Source organism: Cicer arietinum, chromosome 7, assembly GCF_000331145.2.
Source record: "Cicer arietinum cultivar CDC Frontier isolate Library 1 chromosome 7, Cicar.CDCFrontier_v2.0, whole genome shotgun sequence".
NCBI lineage: Eukaryota > Viridiplantae > Streptophyta > Magnoliopsida > Fabales > Fabaceae > Cicer > Cicer arietinum.
This window is the reverse complement of record NC_021166.2, coordinates 18278885-18293334: the sequence shown is the minus strand read 5'-3', so window position 1 is coordinate 18293334 and position 14450 is coordinate 18278885. Positions and strand designations below refer to the sequence as shown.

At 33.2% G+C, this 14450-nt stretch overlaps 2 protein-coding genes across 2 annotated transcripts in view; both read left to right on the top strand.

The window, feature by feature from the left end:
• Nucleotides 1–1220, top strand: part of LOC101490486 (dual specificity protein kinase YAK1 homolog) — a 13865-nt gene extending 12645 nt beyond the window's left edge. The window contains exons 18-19 of the mRNA XM_012712063.3: nucleotides 203–371; nucleotides 1126–1220. Of these exons, the coding sequence (XP_012567517.2) occupies nucleotides 203–371; nucleotides 1126–1220 (264 nt within the window). The remainder of the gene's footprint in view (nucleotides 1–202; nucleotides 372–1125) is intronic.
• A 4292-nt stretch (nucleotides 1221–5512) lies between these two features.
• Nucleotides 5513–13273, top strand: LOC101488863 (SUPPRESSOR OF ABI3-5). The gene is made up of 16 exons (XM_073363712.1): nucleotides 5513–5702; nucleotides 6000–6132; nucleotides 6378–6418; nucleotides 6707–7538; nucleotides 7621–7692; nucleotides 7785–7877; nucleotides 7956–8035; nucleotides 8173–8311; nucleotides 8503–8590; nucleotides 8658–8749; nucleotides 8854–8926; nucleotides 9373–9548; nucleotides 10384–10555; nucleotides 11072–11998; nucleotides 12441–12619; nucleotides 12893–13273. Exons 2-16 carry the CDS (start codon nucleotides 6082–6084, stop codon nucleotides 13067–13069), a joined length of 3192 nt encoding a protein of 1063 aa, XP_073219813.1. The 5' UTR covers nucleotides 5513–5702; nucleotides 6000–6081; the 3' UTR covers nucleotides 13070–13273.
• The last annotated feature ends 1177 nt before the right edge of the window (nucleotides 13274–14450 follow it).

Genomic DNA, 14450 nt, shown 5'->3' with positions numbered 1-14450 from the left:
ATTACTTGCCACATGGTTCCATCCATCCTCTTTGTTTTCCTTTTATTAATCTGTTATTTTGAACTTTTGATTTTAATTTTACATTCTAAATTCCGATGGTATGATGATATTACTCCAAGCATTAGGAATCACTCCAGTACCCCCCATGTTACCTGTACCCTGATTAGTTAGGCAACCTGGTTATTTAAAGCTCTTGCCACAGCGAGGTCCATGGAAGGGTTGGAGCCATTATAGATTTAATGTAGACAATTTTAAGAGGTTGATACCAGTACCACGACTTGAACCCGTGATCTTTAGTCAACTTGGAATCAACTCCAACAGTTGTGCGAAGGTTCCCCTTAGCCTGTACCCTGATAGTGTAAGCGTATTTGGTGAGGATTGTTGATGATAGTGAAGAATGAGAACATATAATTACAATTATTATTAGATTAAAATTCCACATAACATTCTCACATATTGAATTAAAAGATTGCATAAGATTTGTAATTAATGATTTAATCTGAAAGTGTTGTTTATTCCAATATTGTAATGAAATATTATCATTTATCACAATAATCAGGACTTCTCACATGATATGTTCCTTGTGAATATGTATGTTTATTTATTGAGATAACACATATCTATTTCTGGGCTGAAACCATCAGGGGAGTTTTCTTTGGGCTTTTAGGATGAGATTGTCTGTCTTCCCTGTCATTAAGTCTGAGTTTTGGGGGTTTCTTAATGGTCTGCAAATGTGAAGTGGTAAAGGCATTAGAAGGATTTTGGTTGAATCAGATTCTCTTGATGCTGTGACTCTTATTAATGGTTGATGCAACTCTGTGCACCCCTGTTTTAATTTAGTGGAAGAAATCAAGTGAGTTGTTTTCGATGTTGCTCCTAACTATTTGTTTAGAACCCTGATGACCTTGCTCAGCTTGTGTAGTGTTGTTTCTATGGGGCTTTGCCCCTCTAATCCACCAAAAAAATGTCTACTTTAGAACCCTGATAGGGGATGCTGACCTTGCTCATCTGCTTCTCTTTTGTCTTCAGCTTTTATACAATGGGACTAGTATGATGCTTGCAAAAATTTATGGATAAATATATGATGTATCTGTATCAATCTAACTTGCCTGGTTTATATTACAGGGCGAAGAATGAATCCTCCTATCTCAAGCATACCTCCTATTTCAAACATGCCACCCACATCCCGTTCAAGAAAAGACTATGCAAGGATAGACTAGCATTTGTCCTGATTGGGTGAATCAGCTTGGCTTTTTTATTATTTATTATTATTATTATTTTGGTTCATGACAAGGGGAAGGGGAAAAAGGAAGAGTTTGTATGGGGAAAATGGAGGGGAAAAAAGGCCAGTAGCAATGCTTTCCTACTTTCCTTACAAACCCTTCTTATCTTTGATCATCTGTTGTGCTTGTGCTTGAAAATAGTTTATGGTTATAGTTTGCATGTCATTGATCATTTATTGGGGTATTGGTATCTACTAATTTAAAGGCACTATATGGGCTGATGTCATAAGAAATCTTAGGAGTTGGTCGCGTGCATAATGTTCTAATATTAAATATCATTTTGCCTTTTACTGTATTACAGCACTTTGAGTCATCTAAAGTGCTCTCTTTTGCCTATTAGTTTGTACTCTTAAGCAAGGGGACCCATATAAGTACGCTCTGTGGTTTCCCTTTCATGATTTCCTTCACATTTGAACTGAACTATTATATATTTGATTTATTTGGTATGCTAGATAGCTAGCTTACCTTGAATATGAATTTTGGCTAGAGGGTCTGTGATGGAGTATCAATACTATCTCTAGTGACATGGCCATAATTTTAAGGTCATTGTGTCTTAAGTTAAGATCATTTTTATGTTATATGTTAAACTAAATCAATGCTCATGAGTGGGTGGAGTGCGGAAATTTTCATTGGGTAGAGCTTTGATACATACATTTAGTTTTGATTAATTCACAATCATGCTTTTCATGTGAGGCGGTGTTCATTATTTTTACTAATGTCATGTTTATATTGTTCTTAGTAATCATGAAATTATATTGAAGTAAAACGACAATTTTAGAGATAAGAACATTTGAACATTACTGCATGCCATTTTATAATGTAATTGTATTTTATATATTGTGTTGATCTATTCTTGCCTTAAACTAGATTTGAATTATAATCGATGAATATTATCAGATTTTTGTTTACTCTGGAGCAGGGTATGGTTTTATGAATGTGTTCGAATAATTCGATCTGATTAGTTTCGAGAAATCTTTTAATATTTTGGGGTAGTATATATCCAATAAGTACGGGTTTAGTTGGCAATTCATGTTGAGCTTGTCGGTAAGTGGATCAAGGTTTGATCTACAGAAAATACACTATTCTTGGAGGTTTAAGTGTGATCAAGCTCCAAACCGATGATTGATTGCATTGCATAGCAAACTAAAGAATTAAATGTTGCCCTATCTGGAGGTATCATTGGGGATGCTTTAATAGTTTACAAAAAAAATGACAAAATAAATTTGATATTTTGATGGTGACCTAACCAAATCAATAAAACTGAAAAATATTATCTGACATCAAAGTTTGACACCAGACACTGTATTATACGATTTATGTTTTTTTAATTATTTTTTTCTCTTTCTAAAATCTAGACACACAATTAAGATAGATGTATTTTATGTTGGACATTCTTTTAGTCTTTCAAAATCGATTTATTATGTCTCTTCTTTTTTAATAAGACAATTTGAATGCTCTTTAAACATTCTTTCATTACTCTCTTAATTGAAATTTCTTTTAGGAATCTTCCAAATTCTTTATACTTTATAAAGTGTATTTCTGTTTGTTGTGTATGTGAGATGAGTCTAGAATTGATGATCAAATCATTCTTAATTAATTGAAAATGACCACATAATTTTTTGTATGAATGTGCATGCTTCACCATATCATTATTCAACTTGTTTTTTATTTTCAATAAATACACTAAGAATTATTAGTTGATAAATAATAAGATCAAAATCATAATTAACAAATCTAATTAAATGTTTGATTATCTTTAAAATACTAATTTGATATTTTGCATCAACAAATACGACAATATTTATAATAATAACTAAATATCATATTATCATCAAATAAACTACCGATCAGAAAGTACATAGATAATCACTTTAAAAAAAGTGTCTAATCAATGAAAAATACGTTATAATATTTTTTCGTGAGGTGAAAAATATTGTCCAGTATTTGTTGACAATGATTTATTGCCAAAAAATATAAAACTTCATCTTTACATAGATAAATATTTTTCATAACTAGTTGAGTGATGTAATTTTAACCATTTATGATTCATTCTATGTATACTACGATCAAGAAATCATTGAATTATTCTTTATTGTCCCCATTTTTCTCTCTCCTTCCCCATATTTTTCCTCTTTTTAAAATTTTATATTTGAAGAAGTTGGTGTCCTATTTGTTTTAACATTGTTACCAACTTCAAAACTATCCTCTCCCCCTTCATTCTCAATAATTAGATTAGTTTCATGACCGGTGAGACTATCCCTCTCTTCCTCAGATCCCCATTAGCTACTTGCCCCTTGAAACATTTCTCCAACAACTCCATGAATTCAGATCCCCATTCCTCCATTTTAGAATCTCCGTATATATGAAGAAAGATATACGTAAAAAAAATAATACTTACACTATAAGTTAAACACAAATATACATCACGCTTAGCATTCTACCATTCACATTCACCATCCACCATCAACTTGAAGGTCTTCTTATCATGATCCCATCCAACTCCATTGTCTTTTTTAACTAATTTTGGAAATGATGCAAACTCCCTTTTTAAAGCAACTAATTTGTGAAGTCATAAGCATACCTTGTTCTCTCTTCAAACTTGATTTGAGTATTCTTCCATGTCTATTAACGACTTCTACTTATTCAACACAAATTTTTGAAAATATTTTAGATTTGTGGTCTTCCATTTTGCAACAACTCTTATATCTCTCTCAAAACCTTTTCAAGCCTATTTTGGGTCATTTTTTGAGATGCTATTCAAAACCCTTTCTCATTTGAAACATTTTCCAATTTTTTTAAGTTCTAATAAACACATGTAAAACTCTCAAAAACAATACTCTCCGTCTCACAATTTCAATGACACAATCTAAAATACTAAATCCCAAGTTAAAGATATATCTTAAGAACTTGATTTTTTTTGTATTTTTATTTTTTAAAATATATGTTCATTTTCATTTGATGATATACTCTGAAAGTGAACGATTGTTCTATAAAAAAAAATAAAATGCTAGTTAAGATGATACATTTTAAAAAAATAATAAAAATATTATTTTGACAATATTTCTAGAAAAGTAAACCATTATTCACTCAAACAAGTCATACATGCTCATTAATAAATAAAACTGACATAAATCTTAGAGTGCATTTGGATTAAAAAATTGAAAAATTTAGGAAATTTAAAATTTTATGCAATTTAAATGTTTCAATTTTATTTATTAATTTTTTTGTTTAAATACATAAATTGTTTATTTAAACTTGAGTCATATTCATAAATTTAAGTTTTTTTGGGCAAAAAGGGAAATAAAAGATTTGGATCAAAGCTGAAATTTTGAAAATATCAAATATGAATTTAAAAGATAAATCTTAATCCCTAACTCAAATTACTATAATCTTTATAAATCCTAATCTAAAAAAATATAAAATCCATAACCTAGATTACCATTACACTGTTGATTGAGCAAATGTTAATTGTGATTGTACACTGTTAATTGTTGTTCGTGCGGCATGTCTCACATCCTTTCTCCCACAATGACAAAAAAACTTAATTTATGAAGAATTTCTTAACCGAGAGGAGGAAGATTGACTTTGCTATGATGATTGATTTCCCATCATTATAATTTTCAATGAAGATAAATTGATTAACGAAAAACAAGGACAAAAGGAGAATCTTGGGAGAAGAAATAACACAATGATAATGATATGAAGGATCCCTATATCTGAATATATATTTAGTGAATTTTTGTGTCAAAATAATGTCACTTTAGTCCCTACTTACTTAGATAATATGTGAGTAGAGAAGTTGACACAACATACATCTACATTCATGTACACGTCACCCAGTTAACAAAGGTAGTTGAAAAGTTAACCTAAAAAATTAAAATGATAGTAATTTAGATGAATTGAAAGTTAATTTAACTTTTTGACTGAATTAAAAAAAAAATTGTTTAAATTGATGAAATATGGTAGATAAATTTACAACTAATGAAATTCGATTGTTTGAATTTTAAAAAATTGAATGGAACGAAGTAAATGATGATTCTTTGGTTTTCTTCCTATATAATTTGAGGTATATGGAATAAAATCACTCAAATAACGAAATAATAAAATGAATATTTTGTTTTTTATTTTAAAATATTCAATGAGGAAGGACTAAAAGGGTAATTTTGTTTGTACCGACCAACCAAACTTGGTCCCCAACATTACATTCGCTCGAAATATTTATTTCATTTCGTCATTGAAAGAGTTCTGAATAAATAAACTACTAAACATTACATTTACTCTCTCCGCCTCTACATCGTTCTTCTAACAATTAATTTTATCTCTCACGCCGTCGCGCTCTTCGTTTCTTCTCTCTGAGAGCGACCAAAACCCTAGATCTCTCAATCGCGACATCCAACACCACAATCTCCGATTTCATCGGTATAATCCCTTACTCTTGCATCCCGATTCATATTTTTATTTGCCTGTTAGGATTTTAATTTATATATTTAAGATCGTTTTGATTTGACATCATAGATGAATGAATGAATGATTGGTCAATTTTAAATTTATTTGCGAAATTAGTTATAGAGCTGATGGATTTGTTGTGTGTGTAAAGAAAGGGAGGATTTTGAGGATATGGTTCGAATTGGGAGGCCAAGAAGGTCCAAAAGTCATGGGAGTTATTGGTTGTTAGTTCATGCTCGATAACACTATCTGTTTGTGCATATATTACAGGGGAGAAAGGTTTTGAGACCAATTTTGCTTCTTCCGAATTCTCAATCTAGAGCTACCTGTGGGACTATTGCTGGCCAAACAAATGGATCCTGGTCGCTATGCACTGCATCAAGGCTGGGATAATAATAACAGCGTAATTGTGGTTTCCTCCTTAGTAAATAAATTCACCTATGTGATGTGGGGGTGATCATTATTCAATGAAACTATTAGGGTTTCAATGTGAATTTTTTTACCTGGATGGGATATCATCCTTATAGAGATATTATGAAAGAAAGCTAGCTAGCTGTGGGGGCAGTCAGGATAAGGACTCCATTTGCCTAAACTCGTCTCATCATTCATTATTTGTTGCTGACATAGCTTATTGTCTTGAATCCACAGGCTCTTGAGGGTTATGGTGCGGTCCATGAGCCAAATTTCCGGTGAGTGCAACTGCTGCTTCTTGCTTACTTATCATCATCACAATGGTAATATAAAATCCGTGGGTAAAAATCCGTGTCTTTTTAAATTTCATTTTTAAATTAGAAACGTTTTGTAGTTTGATGGTAGTGCGGTAAGGATCTTGTAATTCATGATTGGATAATTAAGATAATACACCTATCTTTTTGCATGGCATTTGCTTTAGAATTATGAGCGTAGGATATTCATTTTGATGTATACATTACTGCCAATTTTTTTTCTTTCCTCCCACTTTACCCCTTTTTTGACAGGGTCGGTGCCTCTTTTGATGAAAGACGGTTTATAGATGGAAGATATCCCAGGGATGCTATATACCAGAGAAATAATTTCCACCGTGATGTTTTGGATAGGGAGGCCTATTTGCCACCAGGACCTGCTGTTGGCCACTGGAGTCAATCCAAACGGAGAGGTTATGATGAAGATTATCCACTTGAAAGGGAATCTAGACGTTTTCAAAGGCCTTATCCTGAATCATATAATCAGATGGATGGTTTCAGGGATCGTGAGATTGACATGTACCCGGAGTATGACAAGTTTCGTGATGGTTATACCAACATTGAAAACTATGGTGATAGAGGCTATGACAAACCTTCCAGGTTTGCAGGGAATGATCATGATGAATATGCATATGATGATTATGACCACAAATCCCGTGTTTCACATCATCGTAGGGAGGATAGCCATGAGAGGGATTACGATCATGGTCGGCATAGTAGTTATGATTCTGATTATGAAAGAGGTAGTAGAAGAGATAGTAATTGGAGGCGACACGAATCACGTGATCGAGAACGAGACAAGAGATGTCTTAGTAGGGACAAAGATTCAAGTCCGCATAAGAAACATGAGCGGTCGCGATCCCGTTCACGATCCCATTCTCGATCTCGATCCCATTCCCGGTCCCATTCTCACCCTCGTTCCCGTTCCCAATCTCGTGGATATGAGGATCATCCAAATTCTAGGTCTCCTCGAGGTCGAAGCCATAGTCGAAGTTATCGGGAAGACAGCTATGTTGACAATCGATATGATAGAAGTGATAGACGCAGGGATCGTGATGACAAACATCAGCGGGAGCATTATGCTGTGGTATGTGTTGAATGGTGCTTTTCTTTTTTAGGTGATCATCTTACCACTGCTTGATAATTTGACGTGAAAGCTATTTTCCTAGGCCCCTTCTGCAACTGTTGTTGTGAAAGGTCTTTCACAGAAGACGACTGAAGAAGATCTATACCAAATCCTTGTATGTGCTTCTTAATTTGTTTTGTTTAGCATCTTATTTACTTCTTTTTATGTAGATAGTGTTTTCTGACATAATCATTTGTATATGTTTAGGCGGAATGGGGTCCACTTCGTCATGTTCGTGTTATAAAGGAGAGAAATTCTGGCATCTCTCGTGGATTTGCATTTATTGATTTTCCATCTGTGGTAATAATCCTTGTGATTTTCCAATATTGTACAATTTGGTTTCAAGAATGTTATACTAATATTGATATTCTGGATTAGGGAGCTGCACAAGGCATGATGGACAAACTAGCAGATGATGGTTTTGTTGTGGATGGCAGAAAGCTTTTCTTTGAATATAGGTAGGTAATTTTTATGTTTAGGGCTTTGTTAACTGTGTTTTTAGGTTAGTTATATTCTAATGCTTTTAATCCCTGTTCTTACAAGTGTATATATTACAATTACAATTCAGTATTCACACCTATATATTTTGTTGCAGTAGTAAGCCAACTGGAGGTTCAGGTGCAGATGGAGCTATGAAATCAGGTCATAGTCACAAGAGCATTACAGTACCGTCTGATTGGATGTGCACTATATGCAGCTACATTAATTTTGCACGCCGGACTTCCTGCTATCAGGTCCACATTCTTTCTGGCATAATTTTTGCATTTGTGTTGCTATTGTTGAGTCTTTCTTCATGCCTTTTACTTTGGATTATCATGTCTAAATTAGTTGGGGCAGTAAGTCATTTTCAATTGAGTTATAAGTTTACCATGTATATTTGTTTAGAGATTGAATTGGTTCCATTTTTGTTTTCTCATTGGTGCAGTGTAATGAACCACGCACTGATGATGCTCCTGCAGCAGATATTTCATTATCAAATTCAACAGCCTTTGGAAAGAAAAGTTTAGAGGCGGGTCAGTATAATTGCTTTATCTGACAGTTTGTTTATGTTTTGTAATTAATAAGTTTTCATGTAATTAGGTCCAACTCATGTATTGGTTGTCCGAGGATTGGATGAAAATGCTGATGAGGAAATGCTCCGCTATGAATTTTCCAAACATGCTCCAATCAAGGTTTAATTAAATATTTGTGCATAATTTATCATTTTACTTGGAATGGGGGTTGTTCTCATTTGTATTGCCAGTTATGTGCTTATATATGTTATTATCAATTACAGGATCTACGTCTTGTGAGAGACAAATTTACTCATGTCTCAAGGGGATTTGCATTTGTACATTTTTACTCGGTAGGTATATCTTATGTCTAATGTTTGAGCAATTCTTATTACATACTTTTGTTCTCCTTTCATTTTTTTGTGTTAATAACATTACATGTCTGCATTGTCTCTGCTTTATGACATTGTTTAGGTAAAGGAAGGTCATTTTTAAATCATTTGGTGATATCCAATTTCTAATATTATCTAGTTTTTTTTTAATCGTAAAAGTATTTGATGGGTGAAGACATTCCTTTAAGTTTTGGTGGATGTTGTTGATCTATTTGATGGAAAATTTAATGAAGGAATTCTTGTAATTTTGTCTAGATTATACTTTGAAAGTTTTATTTGTTCATATCTACTAATTACTAATAGATTACTGCTGCCAATCGGAGTCCTTTGGGAATGGCAAAGTCTGTATCACTTTTTTGTAAAAGGTTTTTTGATCATTATTACAATGCTAACGAACTAATGTTTAGGTAGAGGATGCTACCAAAGCTCTTGACTCAACAAACGGGACGACCCTTGAGAAGAATGGGCAGATTCTGAGAGTAGCATATGCAAAAAGCATACTGGGCCAAGGATCAGGAGCGTCAGGAACTTCACAATCAAGCAGTCTTGCAGCTGCAGCTATTGAGGCTGCAACATTTGCCCAACAGGTATTTTATTCTTTTTCGTATATATGATAAATTTGTTTCAGTTTATGTATGTCAACGACATCATGTATTTGTTCAGACTCGCAGTTGAATATGAATTTTAAATCATTTCATGCAAGTCAGCCATGTTGTCAGTATTTCCTGTATATCGGTAATTTTGTGCCGACTCCTGACTTGGTTGATAAACAAAAGTAAGTTATAATAACTAGAGGCAATCTGGTGGAAAATAGCTGGGACTATCTCTACCTTGGACATTTTACCAGAGGAAGTCATTGTAAAGACTCAGTAGAAATATTTGCTTCAGTATAAATGTGTTAGGAAAGACTTAAAATTGTTTTGGACAATGTACATTATTGAAGATCAGTTCTTTATTAAGTAATTAATTGTCGTAAAAAAACCATTGTTTTAATCAAACTTACTTTTTATTTGCATACAAAGCTTTTATGATATTCATTTTTGCTATTCTGTTCGGAGGAAATAAGAGATGTAAAACAGAATGGTGTTGAACTAGTTTAAAATCAAATTTTATAAAATCTTAGCGTAATTGAAATTTATTTATCGTAAATAATTCTGAGTTGACATTCTAATTTGACATACAGCTTCTGGGTGATTTATTTTTCTCGTGTTCTGGGAGTTTCTCCTTATCTGTGTTTTCTTAATTGATTCTGTTCCATTGTATATAGAAATTTCCACTAGAATTGTTTTCGATCTCTCATTATATATGCCACATTATTATGTATTTCTTAATGAGGCGGTGTTCTTAATTATGATTCTGATGTATGCAAGGTTAAGTTGTCCTACGTGTAATAGAAGTCTTATGCTTTTATCTTATCTTCAGTATGATTCTGTCGGATGGGCTCCCAAAGAATATAATCCAGATGACAAACAATCTAATGGTCCAGAGCAGACTGGTACTGAAGTTGGTGCACCACAATCAGGCTTTGTTTGGGATGAAGCATCTGGTTATTACTACGATGCTTCTTCTGGGTTTTATTATGATGGGAATACTGGTATGTTTCTTGGTTGAGTTGATCCAAAAGGCCTGTCTTAAGGAACTTGTTAAAATTTTCCAAAAGCTCTTTTAGCAGCTGCATTAACTATTAAGTAATGCTCTGTTAAAAAAAAGAAAACTAATGCTATGTACTTTTAGATTCTTAAGACTTATGTTCCTTATTTGCATTTTATGAATGAGCAGCCAACACTCAAAAACAAGTTTGTCCTGAAACATGCATATTGAGTTCTTTTATATTTATTCGTTAGGGAGCGCTAGTAATTTCACCGCTATTTCTTCTCTTTGTGCATTAACCCCTTCTCCTTTTTATATTTTCGTGTAACTGGGTTCTGTTAGAAGGCAGGAGGCTGCAGAATTTTGTAGAACTCTCTGTATGTGCAGTATGTGTGTGTATTTTAGGTTGCATGTCTTGATTGAGCCTTTTTTTTTTATCTGCATTCTTGGAAAACCAATTTTTTCTCTCTTTCTCGTATAATTTTTTTCCCTCATTTTCTGCATTGTTTGTGACCTGTAGGTCTTTACTATGATGGCAATAATGGGATTTGGTATTCATATGACCACCATACTCAGCAGTACATCCCATGCACTGATCAAAATCAGAATAAAACATCTAATAATGAATCTGAACCTTCTAAGGCTTTTGACGGATCGAACAATAAAAAAGTAGTGATTTCTGCGCCTGCTACTACTGTTACTTCAAACGAGAAGCCAGCTTCACTAGCAGATGCTGTCCAGGCTGCTGCAGCTGCTGCTTTAGCTGCAGAGAAGAAAGAGAAAGAAAAATCAAAGGAGATTAAACTTGCTTCAAAAAGCAGTATTCTGGCAAACAAGAAAAAAATGAACAATGTGCTAACAATGTGGAAGCAGAGGAGTCATGAGGGACAAGCTACTCGAGTGGCACTGGAGGACAATCAGTTATCTGGTTCTGCTGATGATAGACCATATTCCTCTACACATTCTGGAAAGAATAAGTTAAAAAATGATACAGCAACAAGGGAAATTAATGCGTCTAATAATCTGGGAGGTCACACTCAGGTTGCCGCTGTTGAGTCTCAGGCACAGCCACGGCCCATTAGTAATAGCCTTGGGGGCACTCTGATGGGGGTTATAAGGGGATCAGGAAGAGGGGTTGTTAAATCAGATACTTATTCTGGCTCTCTGTCTGCCACACCATCTATTTCAGCTTCATCTTCAGCAAATGTTGATGCACAGACATTTTCTACTCCCTTTAAAACAGACGTCTCTTCACTGGGTTCATATGCACCATCTGTGTCTGCTGGAAGTGGTAGAAGAAGGTTTTCAGAAATGCCTCATTCTGCTTCAACTCATAAGGAACAATCTCAAACAACCTACAGGGATAGGGCAGCTGAGAGAAGAAGTTTGTATGGCTCGTCGTCTTCGGTTGGCAATGATTTGGCTGACCTTGAAATTGGGGATTCAAGTAAGACTACTTAATTTGTATAGGGTTTTATTGCTTTTGAGTTCAAGTATTTTGAAAAATTGCAGAGGTGTACAGAAATATTTGCTCCATAGTAATTAGTTATTTTGTTTGGAGGATAGAGGAAGCTTTAGTTTTGAATTAAGATTTAGTTTTATGGGAAATTGAAGAAATCTTTGTGTTACGCGAATCAAACAATTTTCTGTGTGTGTGATTATTTTTTCATCTCCCTATCTCCTTTCCTATAGTGTTGTAGGTTTATGTACTTTTGGGAAACATAACAGAAGTACACTAGTATTATTTTTCCTTGAAGCTCCAAATTATTGAAGTTCAAGATATCAAAATAGTAGTTTTGCAAACCAATAGGTTTGCTGGTAAATTTTCACCTCAGAATATGTAGATTGACTTTTGAGAAAACATGTTTCTACCAATTGTGTCCTTGAAGCTCGAGATTTTTCATCAAGAAAGGGTGATTCAATGCCATTCCCTCCTGGGGTTGGTGGAGGACGCGTGGTTGGAGATGTCAACCTTGATACTTTTGAAGTGATTACGGCAGACAAAGCGATTGATGAAAAAAATGTTGGTAATCGGATGCTTCGCAACATGGGATGGCAGGAAGGCTTGGTATCAATTCATTCCCCTGTACTACATGTGTTTTTATATTTATTACTATGATTATTTATTTTTATTGGACGTGTTTGTTGGAGCTTGATATCGTCTGTTTACATTTGCAATCAGCTCCAGCTTTTCAAAATTTTCTACTTTTGGGATGTTTTAGTGATTTAATCCTAGGATGGGATACCCCCGGACGTTAGGTGTTCTCTTGACGTATCTTTTGAACGACTAACGTTTTCACTTTATTTTTGTTTCTTGTATTATGGATAACTTGATACACAGGGACTAGGAAAAGATGGAAGTGGAATGATAGAGCCTGTTCAGACACAAGCAATGGAAAATAGAGCAGGACTTGGGAGTCAACAGAAAAAGTTGGACCCTAGCCTTGAGGTGCAGGCCGGTGATAGCTACAAGATGCTCATTCATAAAAAAGCACTTGCCAGGTTCCGGGAAATGTAAGAGTCAATTGAGGTTTGAGCCCAGGATTTTAGCTTTTGAGAATATAGTATTTAGGTGTCTTCTTGTAAACACTAGCTTGCTTGCCTGAACTTATATTTCGAATTTCATTTTTGAAATTTAGTGAACATTTTAATCTATGCTCGACTTTCTCATGATCTTTGCCTTGGTTGAACATTGAAGATATATGGATTGCCATTTAATCTATGGTTTGCAATGATAGGTTGGTATAAGTGGTCTTATGGATATTTCTTTTTCATTTTTATCTTTTCTACCCGTCCCTTGAATATATATTCTTAAGTGACACTCCAATTTAAGTCAAAATCACAATATTATGGACACATTATCTTAATTTTGAAGGTCTATTTTTAGAATTTATCAAGGCTTAAATATAGTAGCACACTTGGATACTCCAATCCAAATTATGTTACTTTGAAAAAACAAATGTCCTAAATTATATATCATTTTATAATATTAATATTTCTTTTCTTATCATACCCTTTACTATTTATTATTCTTTCAATCAATTTTATTAATTTCTTTTTTCCATACAATTAATGAGAAATAATTTTGTAAAATAACTTATAATTGTTTTGTTCTCATACAGTTAATTATATTTCTTAATTTGTGTGAAATAATAAAAATGATATAATTTGGTAAATTATATAAACATAAATTTATAAAAAAGTTAAAATGTAAATGTTAAGTTTTTATATTGACCTTTTCTCATTTTGTTTTTTAAAATGTTTTAAAACAAAATTGATCTTTTGTAAACATAAATTTATACAGAAGTAGAATGTAAGTCGTAAATTTTCAAGTCAACTTTTCCTTGATTTTTTTGTATCCGTTGCCCCCTTAATTTCTCATTCTTTTCATCCTTCTCATCACATCTATTTCATGCTTTTAAAAATATCTTAATTTAATTTAATTTAATTGTTTTTTTTGTTTTTTAATATTACCGTGATCCATTTTTTTTTCTTCCGAATTAATGCTTTTTATGTTTGTCTACGACAAACTGACAAAAAATAATGAGAAATAAGTATGCGTTATCTCACTAAATTTATTAAATATGATTAATAAATGAATATCCAAATTAACTTAATTTGATTAATCACGTAACACACCGGTCTACTTATTAGTGATTTCGACATTCAATCTTGGAAAGGTTTGTTTAGCTCCACCACAGCAAGTCATTCCATCTAAAATTCTATTTTAACTATTTGATCGGAATTTTATGGAACTTCTGAAAATTGTGTCTTTGTTTAACAGAATGTATTTTTTATTTTTTGAAATCTTAAATTGAACTTTTTCAAATTTTAGATAACTCATTTACGTTTTTGTTTGAAAAATTGAAATTCTAAAAATTTTAAGAAATTGGATGATA